The sequence below is a fragment of the Ctenopharyngodon idella genome, chromosome 6 (genome assembly GCF_019924925.1).
Source record: "Ctenopharyngodon idella isolate HZGC_01 chromosome 6, HZGC01, whole genome shotgun sequence".
Taxonomy (NCBI): Eukaryota; Metazoa; Chordata; class Actinopteri; order Cypriniformes; family Xenocyprididae; genus Ctenopharyngodon; species Ctenopharyngodon idella.
Window position 1 is genome coordinate 25010019 of NC_067225.1, and position 21408 is coordinate 25031426.

A 21408-nucleotide genomic window follows, 5' to 3' on the forward strand; every position below is an offset into this window, starting at 1 on the left:
GTTAATAGACGTTTAAACAAAATGTGTTACAACAACTCCCCGGTTTCCAGCAATGCACTAGCCTACTCTCTTTAGCTCACGCGCGCGCGCACGCACGCAAGCACGCACAACAGAAGGATGTCAAGGGTGTGGAGAGGGTTCTGCGCTATGAGTAATTTGTAAAGTAGTTTTGTAGTTAACAATGTTTTACAACTGATCTTTATCATCATAGTGAATTAGAAAAAAAAATATTTAGCGTTTCATATCAGCGGTAACACGCAGTTTGACGTCAAGTTTAAAATACCTGGACTGACGCATGGCGTCTTGTGTCGACTAGGCTACATGAAACTATGAAGAAAGACGAACACAGTTATACTATGGAAGTCAGATATCTGATCAATGTGACAGACTATCAATAAAATTAGCCATCTCAAGAATACGCGCGTGCCTACATCTATATTGGCAAAGATAAATGTTTTAAAATAAGAGACGACGCCTCGAATCCTTCACCAACAAGTCACATAAACGCCTTATAATGATGTATCGTGCTTTTTGGGATACGATATTTCTTCTCACCGGTGAGTAAATATATTTTATGTTGTGCTCATACGATTTACTGGCATTATTTTTTATAAAATAACTTTGAAAATGTAAATAATTCGTCAGTTGAGCAAAATATTACAGTAAAATAATTTGAAATCTTGTCCTTTACATGAAAATGACAGTATAGAATGTTGCCACATTTTAAATTATTTTTTATTCTAAATGAAGCCGTCATGCCTCAAGTGGATTTAAGCTTACTCGAACTATCAGAATCTTTTTTATTCAGAGGTTGAATTGAAGCTGTGAGCTATAAATGAAGCTTTTAAAATGATTTTATGATGTGCATTTTCCAGTAGTGTTTTATATACCATAGTTTTATCATGATTTGACAATACTCTAGTCATCAAAATAAAACGCATTATGAGAGGTCCACTTTCTCCTGACATTCGCCATACAGTCACACCATTAGCAGAGAAGAACTTGTGTGTCCAACATATAATTATTCTGCATTGTTGTGCAACCTTTTAGCTTGGTAGCATGCAAAATGTGCTGTCAGTGTTTACCAAGGCATGGAAGTAGTAGTGGTTTTCTATCCTTTTTTGTCCAGCAGCTTCTTTGGCTCAGTAGCCTCGCTCCTGTCATTAACAAGGTTAACAGAGCTTAGTTTAAATATAGAGCCATTCTTTAGTGTCCATCCTTTATTGCTTTGTCTCTGAAACGAAGGCACGTTCTTAACTCGGCAAGCTGTTTCAGTGAGAGAAAGTCAGTCAAGTTTCATTAAAGAGCTTAAATTTTTGTTGGACATCATGTGTGGTTTTGCTTTATGTGCTTATGTGCTTAATAGAAAGCAAATATTTATATGTAATACATCATGGCATTTGTAAACCTGCTTGATGCCCCATAAAGTAACTACTTTTATTGACTGAGTGATTGTACTGGTAGCAGCTGTTTTATTCTTCGAGGACATATATAGGGGTTCCATTATCTCAGTAAGTGATTTTGGTACACCAATGGTTAAGGAATGGCAGTTTTTCTAAATTAAGATTAAACCCTTAGGAATACCTTTGCAATGATATCAAAGGGTTTTCTTAACTTAAAGACCTAGTTCACTCATTTAATTTAAATTTAAATTCTGACATTATTTACTCACCTACATGTCACCTACAAATCTGTATGACTTTTATCTTTTTATATATTAATATAAAAGTCGATATTTTGAGAAATGTGTCGGTATTCTTTTGTCCATACAATAGAAGTCAATGGTAACCAAAACAGTTTGGTTACTAACTTTCTTCAAAATATCTTCTTTGTGTTCCACAGAAGAAATGCGCAGTCATGAATTTCCTCATTTTATTTCATTTTAAATTATTTTTTAGTTTATTTTTATTTACCATTATTTTCTCTTTACATGCAGGTAATATATCGAAAGTGACATGGCTCTGACAAGAGTTTAATTTAGTAAATTTATTTATGTATTTTGTGCACCACCTCCAGCTTGCTGGATGTGTATGTTTTAAATGTTAACTTGGCATGGGATATTAACACTAAAGCATTATTGTAAGAAGAAGAGCTTTTCTGAGGAGTTTTCCAGTTCGATGAAACATAGTGGCCTCTCATTTAACAGGGATTTTCATAAAGTCCCTGTGCATACAGAATAAGAACATGCCTTGAGGTCCCAGACTCTCTTCCAAGCCATTTTAGTGGAATAACAAAACATGAGACAGACTGTTAGAATCTGGACACTTTGGAATTTGTATAAAACAGATGTAGATGGCCTGTAAATCAGTTTGTATGGTCTTTACTTAAAGGGATAGTTCACCCAGAAATTAAAATTATGTTATCATTTCCTCACCCTCAAGTTGTTCCAAACCTGTATGAGTTTCTTTCTTCTGCTAAACACAAAAGAAGATATTTTGAAGAATGTCTGTAACCAAACAGTTGATGGGGCCCATTGACTTCCATAGAAAATTAAAAGTCAATGAGGCTGTTTGGTTTCCAACATTCTTTAAAATATTCCACAAAAATAGCTCTCCACAAGGGTTGCTCGACTACATGTTTCTAAGCTAATGGGCAATACTCTAATAAGCATATGAATTCTTTTCTGTTTTGAATGAAATGTTTATTTATAATCAACATTTTCTTTACTCAACTGCCATCTTGGATTTTTTTTTTTTTTTCACTGAGCTTCTATGCTCCTATAATGCCTTAAAATGTTCTCACTAGGGAACTTTTAAAACAGAGCGATAAACTTTGGGATTTCAGGTGGTTCTGCGATTTTCTGTAAATATAAGTGTGAATTAAGCACGCCATGACAAAGATTCCTCTGGCGGCATCTTAAGGTATGCTCATGCTGACTTTTGGCTGGATTTTGATGTCGCAGACACATTTCCAACGTCTGTGACAAAACCCCAGGTTTTTAAACCTGTTTGATATTATCACCACGTGATCTTGTAGTGTGTACAGTGCAACGACAAGGTGGAACTAATCCAGCCAATCACAGTGCAGATGGTATAAGTGGAAAAATCTCATAATCGCTTGCTTGAATTTATGTGGAAAAAAAGGTTTTTTGTTTTTTTTCCCCACTGTTGGTCGGGACTGCCTCTCGACCAAATGTCTTGTAGTTTGTGCACCTCATCAGCATTGTGTTGTGTAGTATGCGCGCTGCTATGACAAGATGATGACAGATGACAAGAAACCTTGTTGTGTAGTGTGAGCACCACAGCAATTCAGATCCTACAGTCCTGAAGTGTGAGCTTACCCTTACCTTTGTATGCGGAGAGATCCACATCACAAATCCACTTTAATTTATCTTAGCCCAGTCATTCTCAAAATAGTCTGAAGGTCAGAAGTCAGAAACTCCCACTGTTGTTCCAGGGTATTTTAATTGTTCTCTGAGTCTGAAGTAAGTGGGCTTTAAGTAGCTATTTGTCATTTGTGTTGGACGCCAATCAAGCCTTTTTCTCTCTAGTGTGTGATGCTGTTGCTCCGCTGTTTTCTCATTGCTGTAACGATTATGAGTCTGTCATTTTTTGACTTTGTCGGATCCTCATTTTCACATTTGGGTAAGAGGTTTACAAAACTAGATTTCACTGCAAGTCAGTAGATATTTGGAAGGTTTTTAAACACCTTGTCCGAATCTATAGTACTTAGCTGTCATCAACAATGCTAGTGTATCATTGTAGTGCTATTGATTTTGATTATGTGCATTTTTTTTTTTGATTTGTAGGCTCCCTTTTCACATATGGGCAGGTACAAGAGAATTCTACCTCAACGACGACCATTGCAACCACCACAACAACAACTACCACCTCTTCTACAACAACCACCAGCAGCACGACGACAACCACTACTACTACACGTGTCAGAAGTATGCTCTGTCTGCTCTTTCCTTTGTGCTTGGCTCATTTCGGGCTTCATAGGTCTGAAATATACATGCCTGAATAAGAAGGCATATATTGCTTGAATATGGTACACCTATGACATTTTATGGCTTGTTTCCACCGAGCGGTACGGTTACGCAATTTTTGCCGTTTCCATTGTCAAAAGTTGTGAATGGTACCCTAATTCCGAACTCTACCACTTTTTGGGACCCTTCCGTTGGGCTACCAAGCACAATAGCACCAACAGTACTGGTACCAAAAGTGTGGAGCAACACTTACTGATTGGTTGGTTGACAGAATGAATGAATACTGTTGCAACACAATGTGTATTTTTCGGCTTTTTTTCTTTTTGCAGCCTTCAGCCTTTGCTCAAACAAAGCTGCTGTATGTCCTTCATTGTTGTTTACTGTCACTTTCTTCTTCACGTGAGAATGACGTTGATTGCTTCTTTCTGGCATACACCACGCCTATCAAGTAAGGGTACTGTTGGAAACGCAAGCCGGATCAGGGTTTGCCATCTCGAATTGCACTGTACTGAACCGAACCAAACCACTCAGTGGAAATGAGCCATTAAAGTATTAGAGGCACATATTTATTATTGTGTTAGATAAGGTATTTAAGGTATTGCTTATTTATTTATTATACAGCACACAGTTTTCATCCAATATAAATACCTTCTGTAGACAAAGCTCACAATGATTAGAAAAGGGAATTTGTCCATTTCAAGAAAGCACCTTAAATCTTGACCGGTAGTCCTAGCTAAATCTTGCTCTCTCTTGTCTAACACCATGTCTCCTTTTGTACTCTCCTTGGATCAAATGTGTGCCGTAGGGAGGATAGAGTATGAGAAACTGGCGCGTCTTGAAATAATAGAATCTAAAGTGCTATGATCTTCCAAATAATATCATATCCTCTAATTCTGATTAAATTTGTAACCTGGCAGAGATCTTGGAATTTATTTTCTTCCTTCCACTTCAGGGCTTTTCACACTGCACTTAACCACTTTTGCGGTGTTAACCCAGCATTGCGGTGCCAAACTTGTACAGTGTGAAACGATGCGTGTTAGAATGTTACAGCTAGATGCTTAGCAACAGACAACCAATCACGTGTCTCATATTCAAGTGATTTGGACAGTCACAGAAACACCTCGGACTGTATATAAACAGTAAATTCAGTGTTTTTGATAGGGAAAAATGTCAAATGCTTGGAGAAAACGTGACAATTTGAGTGAAGAAGAGACCATTTCATTTTTACCTTTGTAGTCTGAAATGTCCATTTAGTATAAACTCAATAGCACAGTCGGCAGTATGAGGATGCACAATGTTAGAGCTTTTATGTAAACGGGTCGCATGCAGCGTTCATCCAAACAATGACACTGACACCAAAATATGCAAATAAGAACATTAACCCAGGGTTTAGGAATGTACAGTGTGAAACGTCAGTTTACGAATACCCAGGATTAATTGTTTACCCTGGATAAATTGTGAGCAGTATGAAATGTGAAGCAAGATAACCCAGAATTCCATTTACCTGGGGTTTAGAATGACCCAGGGTTAACTATTTCAAGTGTGAAAAGCCCTTCTTCTCTTTCCACCAGCGCCTTTCACAAAATATAATTAATTTTGCTCTAGCTTTGATGACAACAAAGGCTGGAAATTTAATTGAAGTAGATCATTTTGTTTGTTTTAAAGTGATCTTGTAGCTTGTATACAAATTTATGATAAACCAGGGCAATGGTCATCAGGCAAAACATTTGCAAATACATTTTTAAGAAATTCTTGCCTAGATCTTTTATTATTATTATTATTATTATTATTATTATTAAACAAGTTATTGTAATTAATGTCAACATTAAACCCAGGTTCTCTTTATTTTGTTCTTGTAGAATTTATAGCAGCCGCTGTCCACTCTCACTTCGATGACTGCCCCGACTCCCACAGCCACTTCTGTTTTCATGGCACATGCCGCTTTCTCATCCTGGAGGAAACACCTGCATGTGTGTAAGTCTTTTTTCAGACTGAATATTAAGAATTTGCTGTTTTTAACAGCATTTATTTTACCTGCAGCCTGACATCCACACGTCTGTTAACAATCCTTATGATCACACTACAATTTTTTACTACTTTGTTCTACAACAGCTGTAAACAACTTGCTATCAGATAGTGATATATTTGTATATCAAGGCATCAAGCCAGGGTGCTCAGAGTGTAAAGAGCAGATAAGTGATGAAGCAGGGTGGTACGTGCGGTTTTATTTAGTGCCATCACCACCAGCATCACTATAGCACTTTGAATGTAAAATCAAATGTGCATCTTGATCATAGAAAAAAAGACAAATTCCATGAATCCTAATACTGTGATTATGGTTTAATACTAATACTGTGAAAATCTGATGTGTATTTCGTTGTTTTATTTATTTATTTATTGCTCAACCAACATATATTTTTAAATAATAATAGAATTAGAATCGGAAAAGAGGAGAAAAATTGGATTTGAGCTGCCAGTATGAAGAAGTCTAAATTGACTGAAATGCATTTTGATTGCTGACTCACTTGGATAAATTCTTGCTGACAGCATGTTCATTGAGCTGTCCATGTGTAGACAAGCATGTTTTGTCCTGTGCTAAATTGCTTTTCCGTGTATAAATTTGGCACAATAGCAGAATTCAAATCTGTGTTGGTGCTTGTGTCTGAGTTCTCCTGTTGTCAGGGAATTTATTGTTTTCTCCATGTTCACATCCGTATGTAGTAGTTCACCACAAAATGTCAAATTAATTATAGTTAATTTAATTGATTTAATGACCATGATACTGGCAGATTCCTCATTTTGGAATGAAATGCTTTTGCTAACATCTATTGAATATACTCCTCTTTTGCTGAGCATGTTTTAATACTGGGCTTTAGTTTTTAAAAGCTCTCTTTTCAATTATAATAAAAGGGACACTTGTGTATGTTTGTGTAGATGTCATCCTGGCTTTGTGGGTATGCGCTGTGAACATGCAGACCTCTTGGCAGTGGTGGCGTCTAACCACAGGCAGCAGACTGTGGCCACCATGCTGGTGTTGTGTGTGGTGGGCAGTGTCCTACTCATGCTGCTCTGCACTTTACTAAAGTGAGTATTATTCATTTAGCACACATTTAAATTGATTAATTTTATAAATTTGTTTGTACCAGTCAAAAGTTTGGAAAAATTATTATTATTTTATGTTTTTGAAAGACTGCATGTATTTGATGAGAAATATAGTAAAACATTAATAGTGTGAAATATTATAATTTATACAATTTAAAAGAAATGTTTTCTGTTTTAAGATATATTAAAATGTAATTTATTCCTGTGATGACACTGCTGAATTTTCAGCAACCATTACTCCAGTCTTCAGTGATACATGATCCTTCAGAAATCATTCTCAGTGTTGATGAAAGTACATTTTTTAAAAGTAGTGCTTTACAATATTGTGTATTTCCTTAAAAAATTAACTAATTATAGTACTTAGTTATGGAAAGCAATGCGCTACATTACTTTTGCGTTACTTTTTCTTACCTGGTTAAGGCTTGATCTTTCAGGCCTTGCAGGTGTTTTCTCACTGAGAAGTTCTTTTCTACAAGAATATTATTATATTCTGACTGATATTTCCTGACCCCTAGAACTATGTATGTCATACAAAGGATCTCTTAACATTACAGGTTATATTGCCTACTGTACAACTCTTTTTATTGAAAGTTAAAAGTAATGTGTTTTGTTACTTCTGTACTTTTTGTCTGTTCCCATGCAGGAATGAGTGACTGTTATGGAGAAAAATTTAATTCAGTAGTTTAAAAAATGTTTAAGCAAATTAACTAAACTGAAAAGTATTGTGCGTTACTTTTTTAAAAAAGTAACTCAAAAGTTAATGTGTAAATTTATAAAGCAATGCGTTACTTTACTCATTACATCGAATTACGTAATGCATGTTACTTGTAATGCGTTACACCCAACACTGATCGTTCTAATATCTAATATACATACAGTCAAACCAAAATTTTTGATATATTTTTTACTAGTGGGTGCAGGACACTATAGTTCATTTATGTAAGTGAGGATAGTAAAATAAAGTAAGCTGTGACATATTATACCCAAAAATTCTTCATACAGTAAATTTATAAAAATTTGGAACCAAAAATTATTCAGACACTTTGACCTGACCATGTTTTGCTTAAGTGTTATCTGACATAATTAAGAATAATTTTTTCTGACACACTCATATATCTGAGATCTTGTCATATTTTATTACCATTTTTTCAAACTATAGTGAATAAACTGTATTAATGAATGAAATGTTCAAGGTGTCTGAATACATTTTGGTTTGACTGTATATACCTTCTTTTTCAAAGAACAAGTTTGGGTTTATTCTGTTGATCTATATTTGCTGAATAAACTGTACTCTACCAACTTTGAAAGGGCATTTTTTGTGGAAGGTGAAAGAGGTCATTTGTAGACTTCACACATTGTCTTTCTAGTTGTTGGTGGAGACGAGGTGGTTGTGGGCGAGGTAACACCATTTCATGTTGGTCGGAGAAGCCTAGGAGTATTCTGACGGGTGGGACATCCTGCTGTCACTCAGAAACAGGTATTCTAGTGCTATATTTCCATTTTTACTCAATTTTGTGCTGAGCTGTAGGGTGATGTGTTATGTGTCATGCGGTGTCTAATTATGATCATCAATAGGGGGTGTTTGCATACTGAGACCAGCATATGTGCGAGGCCTTTAACTTTTAATGGCCTATGATTTGTCTTTGCTCAAGGGTTTAAGCTGTTAGTTTAGCCATCTGTTGTCACTCTGTCCTAAGACTGTCAATGAACATGAGACCAATGAGAGTGTAGGAAATGGTAACTTCAGTTGGTCAGGGTGAAACATCTTCAAAAAAAGGTTTAAAAGAACAGCATTTATTTGGAATAGAAAACTACAGAACAAATTTTGTAAAAATGTTAAACTCTGTACTGTCACTTTTGATCAGTTTAATGTGACTTTGTGGAATAAATTTCTTTCACAAAAATCTTACTGACCCTAAACTTTTGAACGTTAAATAAAGCATAATAACTCTCTCTCTCTCTCTCTATATATATATATATATATATTATAAACAGGGCTTGACAATAACTTTTTTGCTCACCAGCCACTGTGGCCAGTGGTTTTCCAAAGTTACTAGCCACTCAGCATTTTCACTGGCCACAATTTTGACATCCATACCATGGTGAAAATTGCCATATAGATATTTTTAATATTATCTCATAATTTGGCAGCAAGTATTTTAGGCTGCTGTCACTTTAGGACCTGACGCACGGATCCATTATACTGTTACACATGTGTTTTCTTTCTGTTTATGTTCACTTAAAACATAACTGACTGTGTTTACGTGAATACTCTCCAAGACCGGCGTTTCGACAAAATTTTGTGTATTTAACTGTTTAAGTGTGAAGAGCAGCGAAAAAAAACTCAATTTAGTACTGAGAGGCGACTTTGTGCATGCACTTTGAGTGTGAGTACAAAATTTGCGGGAATGAGTAAAATTATGCGCAATACCCACAATCCCACAGCGAAATTCAAGCCCTGTAACCAACAATATTCATCTGGAGCAAATGAAATGAGTGAGTGAGGGGAGGCGGGTTTGTGTGTCGACTCACTGTCGGAGAGATGAGAGAGTGAGAAAGCACAGCTGGTATCATGTATCTATTCTGCAGAAAATTAATATTAGATGCGTTTCAGATATTTTAGTATCGATATGTATCTCAAAATAGATATTTTTGACAACACTACATTGCACTTAGTTTATATCTGATGCCTTTTAAAAGACTAAAATTTTGTGTTCATATATATATAATATGAATTAAAAATTGTAGTTTTAGTTAAGAAACTCATGTAGAAATAATTTGTGTACAAAAACTAATTTTAAGAATTAAAAGGCAAGCCTTTAAATTTCAGAAAAGATTAAGAACGATTTTGAAAAACGATTCAGTCAAGTGTTTCTAAACTTTAGTCTAGTAACATATTTTCATGTTATGTTATGAGTATATGTTCCATGTCTTGGTGGGCAGATTATATGTGATCACTGGAGGAACTACATATCCCCAGACATAATTATGCAATTAGAAATGGAATTGTTGGAATTTTGTCCATACAAATACCCTCAGTTATCACTGCCAGTCTGCTCACAGTGCAGCTTGTTGACAGAGTATTGCAAACCTTTAATTAGATTTGTCAACAGGAGGTTGTCACATACTTTGTCAGCATCGTCAGGCATTTCTAATTGTTAGGTAGTGGCTGTGTTTCCACAGTAACATTTCAATACATTTGCATGTCATCAGATTGAAGTGTCTTACGTATGTGTATGTTTTGTCAATTTTCTCTGCCACTTCCATCTTCTCATCTCATCAGAAAATGTTCCTTATGCACAAGGTACTATTTTGTGAAGCGTCTTAGTGTAGTTCCATCAAACCCTTCTGTTTTTCTTCTCCTAGAGCCTTTTGTGAAAAAATGTGGTTTGCAATGACTTAATCTTTCCGTTTTTCATTTCTGTCTTTTCCCATTCAGTGGTTTGACATGCATTACCTGGAGCTCACTCAGGTGCTCTCATAAAATTGAGACCCCAAAATCCTCCACCTTACTCCTGGACTTTACTATGACTGCGTTTCTCATGCTACAGACTCACAGAGCTGGTAAGAGCGGCGCATATTGAGAGCATTTCGATGTGGTCAGTGGGAGAACCCAATCAAACATGGAACTTTTACATTCAGACAGACTGAGTCGTTCCAAATGGATATTTTTGGAACAACAACAGCAGTGACGAGTTAAAGATGGAACTCAAAAACTGAGAAACTCTGAAAGAAGAACTCAGAACAAGCTACATGGAAATCAACTACAGGATCCAGTGATTTAGAGACGGGGCCATTTTGAGAAATATATACGAATCAATGGCCAGAAACAGCTGATCTGGAAGTGAAAAACAATGAGAGAGGTTTTAGAGAAAACATTCTTACTAACAAAGCTTATCTTAAAGTTATAAATATCCTTATAGATGTATAAGACAACGTTCTCCCAGTTATGGTCTTTTAAAATTCTGTTATTATAAAAACGCTTATAATATGCTGTTAATGGGATGTGAAACTCACTAAAAAGCAGTTTAAGATATAACTTTTTAACAATGATATAATATCACATTATTTTCTGTATCACTTTTTGGATAAAGAACGGGAGATTAGTTTTGTTAACGTTTAAGTCAGTCAATTAGCATGTAAAATTAGAACTACGACAGACACTTTTGCCAATTTATTTTAACTTGATCTCCTTATAATGGTGATAACAAATCGTAAACAATTTTTCATAGAGTAACAGCAAACGTGAGAGACTATAGCCAGCTCTGAGGGACAAATTTTATCACACGTAACACTTTAACCTGAATGGAAATCAAATTTTTATGTCATTTTTTTTAATCAAAAAACTGGAAATATATGGTGAAAAATTCACAATTATGACATGTAACTTCATAAGTTATGCATAGATTCACAAATCCCACTCGATATTTTCTTCATGCACAGAAAGTGCTTGCTCACATAATGTGCTATCAAAAATTTGACATCTGTAAGGTAAATGGTTTGTAAATGGAGCCTCAGTATGTGCACTATTTTCAGCAGCGGTGTGACGTCACATGACATCTGCATGTTCACATTGGAATGATTGGACGCATGCATGTCTGATCACATAATTGCACGTATTTCACTGTGCACTTCTGCAGTGTACATTTCAGACACACTGTTAATACAATCATCTTTAAATCTGCACTTTACGTTTTCCATGGTGGATGTTGGTGATGGCTATTCACGCACTGATAACTCACTTGAGGAATAAAAAACTTCATTTGGGCACACATAGGCATGCAGAGGCTCAAATCCATGGTACAAGCAATGATAATTGATATTATTCAGTTTGATGCACATTATCCTTTTCAACTTATTATGCAAGATATATGGAAGCTTTTACACTGAAAATTTTTAAACCATGTGCTAATTTTGTTCTAATTATCTTATCTGTCCCCAAGCTTTTGCCAATGATCTCATATTATTAAAAAACATGTTTATTGACCTCTTTGAAAGGAATTTCCAGTATAGGGTCAGAGATATTTATATATCTTTATATTGCTATGTTAAAATGAGATGCTGGTCCAAATATTAAATATGCCACTATTGGTTTTACTCAATCGAAACCTTTCTTGGAAGCTATCGAACCACTGATAAAGCACAAAAAAAGAAAAAAGAAAAGAAAATAATAACCTGGTCGGCTTAGAGCTGGCCATGTTCTGGTATCAGATCATAGAAGCAATTACTGAAGTCTGATCAATGTGTGGAGAATCATAAGAATTTGATATAATGATCACAAAAGCCCTTGTATGTTGGAGGGGATTCATCCAAGTGACAAACTGAACACTTGGGCATTTTTGAGTTATGGTATTTTTGAATGATTTTGGTTAGTCTGAAAGAACAGATTCAAGATGGTTTAACAATTGATCTATTTGAATGATCGTGATATGCCACTTAATTAAAAACATTTGATTTATATGTAAACAACTAAATGTGATTGATTGTATTAAGGATTGAGTATTAAATTTATGTAAGAAAAAAAATGAGTTCAATGAATGAAAAGAAAATGTGCGTATTTGTGTTTAACTTCAGATTGATCAAATGTTTGTTTTTTTGTTTTTTTGTTTTTTTTTTCTTTTTGAGAGGACTTTGGGTAAAATGCTAAAGTAAGTATTGGGTATTTTGGATTGAACAGTTTTGTAACATGCAGTCATTGCATAATTTCCAGATGTGGAATTGCAGTCAGCCGTGATGACGATGCTCATAGAATTACGGATGTTCTGAATTGGCCTTTGCACCAAAGATGATGCTCAGTGTTGCATCTCTTGCTTTGTTCCAACTGAATCCCGTTTAAACCTGTTTAGCTGCTTATTGACTGACGTTTGTGTATGATATACTGTAAATGCCATACGTCTTTCTCTTTAAAATACTGTCTACTTGTTTCATGTTGGGGGAAAAATACTTTGTAAATAGTGTGTGGAAATATTATTTGGTTGTACTGTATATGGAGAATGAGGTGTTTTCTTGACTGTCACTGATCATCAGTTAAGCATGAAGGTAAGAGGGAGATGATTCCAATGACTGTCACATGCTTGGCGGTATGACATTTTGTTGAGTGTTTTTGACGTCTTTGTCTAAGTTTGCATATTTTTCCAAATAACACAAAGTGCTGCAAATTTTGGGCTCAACTGGATTCTTTCTTCCCTATAATTCTTCATTTCATCAAACGTTTTGTGTTCTTTCCCCCTTGCCAAGCTATCCTCCTCTCTTTAAACCACTCTGTCCATTTACATCCTCCATCATCTGAATATTTTAAAAGGGTCAAATGGAAATGCAAACAGAAAACCTCGGGCACAGCTCAACAAAAAGCCCGCTGCCAGAGTGCTCTTTTTATTGAGGGAAAAGCTCAGCTCTTTTATTTACTTACTCGCCAATTTATTTATTTGTTTGTTTGGCTAAACCTTTTGTGAGATGAGGGGAAGGGCTCTAGAGATCATGGCCGAGAGGAGTTATCCTTGTGCATGAGTGACCACATGATGCAAAGTGCCTGCGTGACGGACATTGCGTGAGTATTTTTTTAAAATTCATTTGTGGTAATTTGTTTGCCTTTTGTGCTCCGCCTATTTTTGCTTCAATTCTCTCCACTTGTTTTATTTATGGAGTGAGTCGTTTTTTTCTTCCTCAAGTGCCCCAGGAAAGAATCCTTCCTTAATAAATAAAGGTTCTTTACTCGCATCTATGATTCCATGAAAAACCTTTAATGTCCATGGAACCATTCCACTGCATAACAGGTTCATGATCGTGAAATAAAGTTCATTAGATTATTAAAATGCTCTTAACACTAAGAAAAAAATGGTTCTTTTAAGAACTGTTCACTGAAATGTTCTTTGGGGAATTTGGAATAATTCCGAAAGAGGGTTTCCACAGTGATGCCATAGAACCATTTTCTGTGGATAACCTCTTTTGGAACCTTTATTTTTAAGAGTATAGCGTCTTTCTTCCCCTCTTAATTTCGCATATTTCATCTTCACTGCTCTTAACCTCGATCTCCTCTCCCTTTTTTCTTCTGCCACGATCCTCTGTTGATGGGTTTGCCAATCCCATTAAGGTTTTCAATTGGATTGCAGCACAACCCCTCATAGCCGACTGGCTGAGCCTCTAAAGCCAGCTTTGTTTTAAGCGCTCTGCTGAGGGAGCTCCCGTAAGATACACGCTTAGGAGCAGGGAGATAGAAAGATATATTCCAGTTGTATAGTTTACGTGAACATTATCTGGGTAAATACTCCGAGAACAGCGCTTCTGTACCTTACGTGGAAGTGGATTAGTCGATGTCCTGCTGGTGCTTGCCCTCATAATCAATTTGTTCTTTTAATGTCCATCCATAACTGGTATCTGTGTCGTAGCAGATGGAGAGGAATAAGAGTATTTGGGTATTAGGGTTAAGTGATCTCCCTCTCCACCGTGTGCTCAGCAGCCTCGGCGGTGAAACAATGATATCAGCGCTCCACAGAAACTACTTCTATTGTCCTTTAGATATTATTATCTGAACTATTTCACTTAAGAATTTCTATTCTGAGTAATTCTGACAATGACGTAAAATTATATAAACGATTTTGTTTGTTTTGGATTTAGTTGATGTCCAACAATGGAAAAAAATGTTGGTTCCCATCAGTCGCCGCACCAACTTACAATAATAATGTTGACATATAGGCTACTACAGCGCCATCTGCTGACCACTATAATGAGAGGAAAAGAAACGAAAAATAAAAATTAATACCTTGTTTTGAACAAAATGTATTCTGCACCAGGACAAAAAGGCCAAATTAACAAATAGGCAAATGACATTATTTCAGAGATATTTTTGCAATTAATTTTGTAGTGCTGTGAAATAGTAATAGGGAAAAGCAATGTAGGATATCTAGTTTTCATATAGAATTGGTTAAGGGTCTGAGTAATTTTTCTGAATAAAGCACTATATGAACTGGCAGTCAAACTGTCTTATTACTTTTGTATTTGGGTACTGATATCTGAGCAGTATTTGACCAGAAACCACAGTGGATAACAATCAGACAATTGTCACAAATAAAATGTCATTTATTGTCAGAACAACAATAAAGTATAATTTAGAGGCAGTACATGATATCATTTCATTAAAACTAAAGTGGTATAATTATGTTTTTTTTTCCCCTAGTCCCCACATTCTGTTATTCAGGTTTACATCTAATGTTTCACCATAAGAAACGGACACCTGCAAAATATATGATCAGTTTAATCCTGCAGCAACATCATATAATCATCAGATGAACTCTCAGTCTGTATCCTGTTGCAGTCGAGCTGGTAAATCATCAAGGCTCTTAAGTCTATGTTGTGGGGGAACATCAAGGTGCCCATGACAATCTTGTCTGTCCAGCAAGTAACCTCGGATACCCAATGAGCGTGAGGTCAGGTAGTCGTTCACATAATGGTCCCCAACATGGACTACACTGGAGGCTTGCACACCACATCGCACCAGCGCCTGGGTAAAAATGGAAGGGTCTGGTTTAGCAACCCCAGCTTCTTCTGAGGTCAGAAGAAATGAGAAGTGAGTGAGAAGGCCGCATCCCCTCAGGATCCCTTCCAAACGCTTGTCAAAGTTGGAAACAACTCCTTGCTTCAGACCCAAAGCGGTGCAGAACTTCAGGGTGTTATTAGAATCAGGAAACACCTGATGATGACAAACTGAGATGGTGAAAAACAATCTTACTCATTTTAAAGTTAATGTATTACATTCAAGCTATTTCAATTTGTCATTTTAGAGGTTAAGAAATAACTGGCAATTGAGATTTGTATTGAATAGGCGCCCCCTATAGGGGAGTTCTGGAATTACTAATAAAAAGAGCTGAAAATACCAAAACAATGCTAGTTAGAAGAAAAAAAAAATAGCTATTTCATATCTAAAAAGTCAAATACCCCTTACCTCCCAGTTTTCTGGTCCACAAAAGTTGTGATAGAGGTTGTTGGCTAGTCTGTCTAGTAAAGCAGGGTCATCTACCCCACAGTGGGCAAAAGTACCCCTCACTAGTCCAGTCCACCAGACCTGGCTGTCCATTCCCTGAGCTCTGCCATAGTTGGGAAATAGACGTGATTGCTGACGGTAAGATTGTCTGAAAGCAGTTTCTACTTGTGCAGCTGGTAGTTTCAGTCCTGCTCGCTTCGCTTCGCTGCAGTACTGCTCCCCAACCGAGCGCCGGACCTTTAACAGTGTGTCCTTCACGTCCCATAATACCCAACGCACTGGCACTCGCATCACCAAACTGACAAGTCTGACAACGCTTTTATCATAGAAAGTACACACATAACCTACAGAAGGCAAGGTAGTGCTAGAAAGCAATGTGACAGAAGCTAAACAGACGGTTTACTTTGAGGTAAGAATAGTTTCCCTCTAGGGGGCGCTTGGGGACTCAAAAAGCCAAATTCCCCATTATGCTGAATGTAAATGTCGGGGAGATTATTGTGTTGCTGGGGTCATTTTTAACCATTAAAACAATAACCGCTTGAAATATAATAATTTAAAGAATTGGATTATGACAATAAATAAATAAATTCGCACCAGCAATTAAATTAAATTAATTATAGAAATTCCGTATTCAGTAAGCCATAACAACTGTGGTTGGTCCATCCTGAAAAGCGCTGAGAAAATTAACAACTACCACGTGATGATGCGCTACTTCAGCAGGGGTTTGAGTACACGAGTAATGATATTTAGACATTTTAATTACTATCGACTCAAAAATACATTTTAAGAAGTAAAATAACTTTAAACAAGCATAATCATACCTGACTAGAGAACTTCTGTGCCATTGCGTCTAATCCATTTTGACAATCCACCCGTTTTACCCTAATAGCCTTTCTACCCACTATTTCTATTGAACGGTGAACGAGTTCGTCATAACAAATGTCCGTACAGGATTTGATCAGGCCATTAAGTGTTCCACATTTAAAACAGTTCGAATATATTTAGAAAAAACGTTGTGTTCATGTACAAAAAATACTTAGTCTTTAATTGTACATTAAATCTCTTATTTTACGCTCCTTATACAGTTGATTAAAAGCAGAACATATCTATTATGAGATGTGTATGTGAGTGTGATTATCTATCTATACATATATTTACATATTTACATTTGTGACACTAAAATTTAACTTTAAATATTGACAATGAGTACATTGAGAACATAAAATACATTTTTAATTATGCACAATGATGACAAATTCATAAATTATAGTGAAAAGTTAAATACTTGTCAGAACTCATAAATCAAATCATCCTAATTGAGGACGTTGTCGAATCATTTCACTTCCCTTTCCCCCAGAGTCCCAGGTGTCACTTTCTCCACAATTATATCAGAAGTAGGGCTTGTGAGTTGAACATGCTCTTGACCTGTTTGCTCAGACTGTCCAGTTTGACTTGTGATTTGCTCTTGGATCTTTGCGCTTGAGTTCAACTGGCCAGCAGTCTGCCTGTACATTCCAGATTTCCTGATTTTGCGGGTAGTCTTGCGAAAGTGAGCAATAGCTTGTATAATGCTGTCAGCAGTCCAGTGTTGTCGGGTGAGTGCATGCTCTACTTTGAAGGGACCGTCTCGTGTACGACGCACTCCAGAACAGACCGCAGAAGTCCGCAGCTCTAGTCCTACCTCATGAATCAATTTACGCAGATACTTTTGAGTCTCATTCACACACTGGACCTCTGTTTTGTGTGTAGAGAAGTGTAGAATAAAACAAATTGTGGTTACTGACCTTAAAAGTAAAAACAAACGTATGTATACGTACAGAATATATAATTCAATGTACTAACCCAATGTGAAATGTGGCGGATTGAAATGAATGCATCGCAGACCAGTCAGAATAGGTGGGCTTTTACCATGAGGATACAATAACCCCCTCGCTGCAAGCTCGTAAGCTTCTTGAGTGCTCAGATCCACCTGAGAATACCTGCATAGAGACATAATAACATACTCAGAAACACACAATGCATTAACCAATGTATACACATAGTCTGACAGTATGAAATGTAATATGTAAAATAATATTCTTATAGTGACTCACGTGATTAAGGCTTTCTGATTGGCTCCCTGTATCATGGCAAGGACTCTCTCGAGCTTATCCTGGGTAACATGGTCTAAAAGACAACAATAAAGACAAAGTTTACTACAAATTGTTAGTCTGTATTACATACATAACAAATATGTTTATAATTCATTATATCAGTTTGTTGGTATTAAAGTCACCATGAAACCAAAATGGGCAATTCTTGGACAAACCATTTTTATGGAATAATAAAGTATTTATTGTAAATGATTTATCGATGCACGTTATCATTATTTTAATTAATTTGTCTTCATAATCTTTTCATCAAAATAACTTCCCCTCCCACTTATAGCAAATATCTTCTCCGATGACGTTTTTCGGTGCAAGGACGGGACAACCTGTCATTCACATGAGATCACAGCAATAGCAAACCACAACAATCCAATCAATTCCTGATGGACAAAATCAAGTACCATCCTACATTTAACCTTGTTTGCGACGCCATTTGACTTGGATATACATCACAATAGGGAAGAGAAGACTATTGCAACTTCCATTTCATGCAGACTTTAAGGTTGTAGCGATAGTAATGTACAAATTACCATATGTGGTTTTCTCTATGACTCTGCTTGTGTGAGAGAAATTATCGGTGGCTTTTCCAAACTCCCCCTCAAGTGTGTAGTCCTTCAGGTATAAAACAAACAAAAGTCTACATAAAATTGTCATTATTACAATTAATGCATGTCTACTAACAGTTCTGATTTGGTCATCAATTATGAATTCAGAATCAATTTGAAATCAGAATCAATTTTAAAATCATTAAAATGTGAGATGAATTATTACATAAAATAAACATGTAACTTTTACCCTGGTTACATGTGATTTACACAGATGCTCCAGCACTCCATTTCCTTTCCCAACACCTAAAACTGAGATAGAAACACAAGAGAATTGAGCACAGAGTGAATCACACATTAAATCACTTTAGAAGGTTTCAATTGTCTGTCACCTAACACTCCAGAGGAAAAAGCATCCAAGCGATGACCGACTCCAACATGAACCTTGTGAAACTGCGGTCCTGTCACTACAACAGAGAATAAGTAAATAGTAAAATATATACATTATGGTATTTGTTGCACTAGCTTTAATGAATGATCAAAAAAAAAATCTTTGTAATAAAGTAATTCTTAAATAGATATGAAAATAATGCAATGGCATTATAACATAGGCTATTTTTTTAATGCTTTTTTATTTTCGGGGTGACCTTCACATGCTTTTATAAGGTCTACCCACTAACCTAGAGGATGGTCAGCAAGAGTAGGAAGCATAGAGGGTGACAATATGAGATCTTTAGAGCCGTTGTTCTCTCCACTTGAAAGAAGCTGAAACTGCACTGCAAGCTGAGGAGCTGGTGGAGGACAGGAGTTCAGCTCTGAAGAGAGAAAGATGCAGATTTCAGTTGCATTGATAATCTTGTATCACAATTAAATTAATTTATAACTTATCACAAGGAAATTAAGGCGTCAACTATAAGAATTTACTTTACAAGTGACGCAAACACTACCTTTCAGTAAATTGGTCTCTATAGTGTCACGAACAAGTTTCCAGTGAACTCCCTGCGGTTTGTACACAGCTAACAGACCATCCATTCTACGGAAAAGACGTACAGCTTGCGTGGTCATTTTCGTCCAGAAATAAATGTTACAAACATCAGTGAAATATAAACAAGTAAATGACCGATATGGCTGACAGGCAGGAAATCAAACAAATTCACATGCTGCTGTGTAGGGTTGAAATTCTGGCGTGACCGTCTTCTTCTACTGGCGTTACAGCATCACAGTTACGGTAGCGCCCTCTAGTGGATGAGATACTTCAGTTCAACGTGTACGCCATGCTGCTAAGGTATTTGTTGAAAGAATGCATAATATTGTCTTCTTTGCAATCATACATTTCTTAATATACGGGAGTCCGGGGCTAGTTGTCAAACGGGGAAAAAGGTGTCACAAGGTCTATATCTCAGTAGCTATTTTTTACTAGCATTTTTCTCTCGTTCAAAACCTTCTTAAATTAGAATATTTTTGTAAATTTAATTCCAGTCTTATAATATTTGTGTTGTAGGTGTTGTGTAAACAAGTGAAAACAATAAAACCACACTAACATATAGTGAGACTGGTCGTTAATGAACTGAAAGGTGGAACTGTGTCAACACAATTAAAGAACGTGAATATTTCAATGAATATATTTCAATAAAATATCTGTTTGAGTTTTGTGAGCTAATCAACTTATAGGTTTTCCCCCGTATTCTCAATATCACTTTTCACGCATTTTTGAACAAACATAAAGGAATTGGCATCCATTTTGGAGGGAAAACAACAGCACAAACATCAATACGGTTTTGCAATGGATTTTTATGATATTAATTAATGTCACATTTTGTGTAGGCCTATTAGTTGATTTATCTAATAATAGTAAGACATTCAGTCTGTTATCAACTTATTATATTAACATTTCAAAAGATAGTTAAACAATGTCTTAACTTATCTAACTTGTACTAACATTATTACGTTTATTGCTTTAACTATGAGATTTTGTTTAAAATTGAATTGCACAAATGTTTATTCCCCCAGTCTAAACTAAAATCTAGTCTTATATTTTTGTTATAGTGGTTTCGGAAATGGTGAGTGTAAAACCGAGAAGCCAGCAGTTTTCTTTTAATACTGTTGCTTAAAGATATTGTGAAAGATTTGTCTGTGATGACATTAGCTACCACTGCCAACACCTATTGATAGAGCAGGTGTGGTACAACAAATAGGCTACACAAAATTGAAAGATTAAATATTACACGGTTTACACAATATGCACAGTGTTCAGAAAACATATTGCAGTTGTTATAGTTTAAGCAGGTAAACAAAGTAGGCTAAATGTTTAAACAAATAACATAAAGTGCATTCACTGAGCCTGATTGTGTACGTTTGCCATAAAGTAGGTCTTCTCCATTGTGAAAAATGAAAACCTTTAATTTTGTTACAAAAATTTCACAGTCAGTCACAAATAACCCTTTAAATACAACAAAATGCTGATATCCAGGTCTATCAAACATCAGCTTGTTATAAAAACACATTTTAATGGTTTAATGCTGTGACTCAAAAGTTTATGACCTGACCCCAATAAAAGGGCACAGTTTATTATATACAGATGTTTGCTTATTATGCATAATTGCTATAAGATGTCTTTACTGTTGACTTATGTTCACAAATGGAATCAAAGCAAACCTATACACTCGTCCTTAAAACCACAGGAAGAACAGATCATTTAAATGACTATTC

The 21408-nt window shown here is 36.0% G+C and overlaps 3 protein-coding genes across 5 annotated transcripts; 1 reads left to right on the plus strand and 2 right to left on the minus strand.

The window, feature by feature from the left end:
• Positions 1 to 410: 410 nt before the first annotated feature.
• Positions 411 to 13188, plus strand: tgfa (transforming growth factor, alpha). 2 transcript variants are annotated; one of them, XM_051896476.1, is made up of 6 exons: positions 411 to 557; positions 3749 to 3889; positions 5788 to 5902; positions 6863 to 7012; positions 8398 to 8507; positions 10470 to 13188. In XM_051896476.1, exons 1-6 carry the CDS (start codon positions 515 to 517, stop codon positions 10475 to 10477), a joined length of 567 nt encoding a protein of 188 aa, XP_051752436.1. In that variant the 5' UTR covers positions 411 to 514; the 3' UTR covers positions 10478 to 13188. The 2 variants fall into 2 exon arrangements, with proteins under 2 accessions (XP_051752436.1, XP_051752435.1); XM_051896475.1 differs by lacking the exon at positions 411 to 557 and adding an exon at positions 3346 to 3584.
• Positions 13189 to 15082: 1894 nt separating this feature from the next.
• On the minus strand, positions 15083 to 17027 carry hdhd3 (haloacid dehalogenase-like hydrolase domain containing 3). The gene is made up of 2 exons (XM_051896395.1): positions 15969 to 17027; positions 15083 to 15716 (listed from the first exon to the last, which is right to left on the minus strand). Exons 1-2 carry the CDS (start codon positions 16296 to 16298, stop codon positions 15321 to 15323), a joined length of 726 nt encoding a protein of 241 aa, XP_051752355.1. The 5' UTR covers positions 16299 to 17027; the 3' UTR covers positions 15083 to 15320.
• Positions 17028 to 17222: 195 nt separating this feature from the next.
• trub2 (TruB pseudouridine (psi) synthase family member 2) lies at positions 17223 to 19944 on the minus strand. 2 transcript variants are annotated; one of them, XM_051896394.1, is made up of 9 exons: positions 19857 to 19944; positions 19647 to 19732; positions 19380 to 19514; positions 19092 to 19166; positions 18950 to 19011; positions 18685 to 18766; positions 18101 to 18173; positions 17850 to 17986; positions 17223 to 17741 (listed from the first exon to the last, which is right to left on the minus strand). In XM_051896394.1, exons 2-9 carry the CDS (start codon positions 19729 to 19731, stop codon positions 17341 to 17343), a joined length of 1050 nt encoding a protein of 349 aa, XP_051752354.1. In that variant the 5' UTR covers position 19732; positions 19857 to 19944; the 3' UTR covers positions 17223 to 17340. The 2 variants fall into 2 exon arrangements, with proteins under 2 accessions (XP_051752354.1, XP_051752353.1); XM_051896393.1 differs by having other exon boundaries at positions 19647 to 19923.
• Positions 19945 to 21408: the final 1464 nt, after the last annotated feature.

What these genes read in the sequence shown, in the direction of transcription:
- tgfa (XM_051896475.1), top strand. Translation starts at nt 3,497, where the DNA reads ATGCTGTTGCTCCGCTGTTTTCTCATTGCTGTAACGATTATGAGTCTG. An exon ending in TACTACTACACGTGTCAGAA is followed by an intron (nt 3,890 to 5,787) that starts GTATGCTCTGTC and finishes TTGTTCTTGTAG; the next exon opens with AATTTATAGCAGCCGCTGTC. An exon ending in GAGGAAACACCTGCATGTGT is followed by an intron (nt 5,903 to 6,862) that starts GTAAGTCTTTTT and finishes ATGTTTGTGTAG; the next exon opens with ATGTCATCCTGGCTTTGTGG.
- hdhd3 (XM_051896395.1), bottom strand. Translation starts at nt 16,298, where the DNA reads ATGCGAGTGCCAGTGCGTTGGGTATTATGGGACGTGAAGGACACACTG. An exon ending in GTGGACCAGAAAACTGGGAG is followed by an intron (nt 15,717 to 15,968) that starts GTAAGGGGTATT and finishes TGTCATCATCAG; the next exon opens with GTGTTTCCTGATTCTAATAA.
- trub2 (XM_051896393.1), bottom strand. Translation starts at nt 19,764, where the DNA reads ATGACCACGCAAGCTGTACGTCTTTTCCGTAGAATGGATGGTCTGTTA. An exon ending in TCTTGCTGACCATCCTCTAG is followed by an intron (nt 19,167 to 19,379) that starts GTTAGTGGGTAG and finishes TCTCTGTTGTAG; the next exon opens with TGACAGGACCGCAGTTTCAC. An exon ending in TTTTTCCTCTGGAGTGTTAG is followed by an intron (nt 19,012 to 19,091) that starts GTGACAGACAAT and finishes TTTCTATCTCAG; the next exon opens with TTTTAGGTGTTGGGAAAGGA.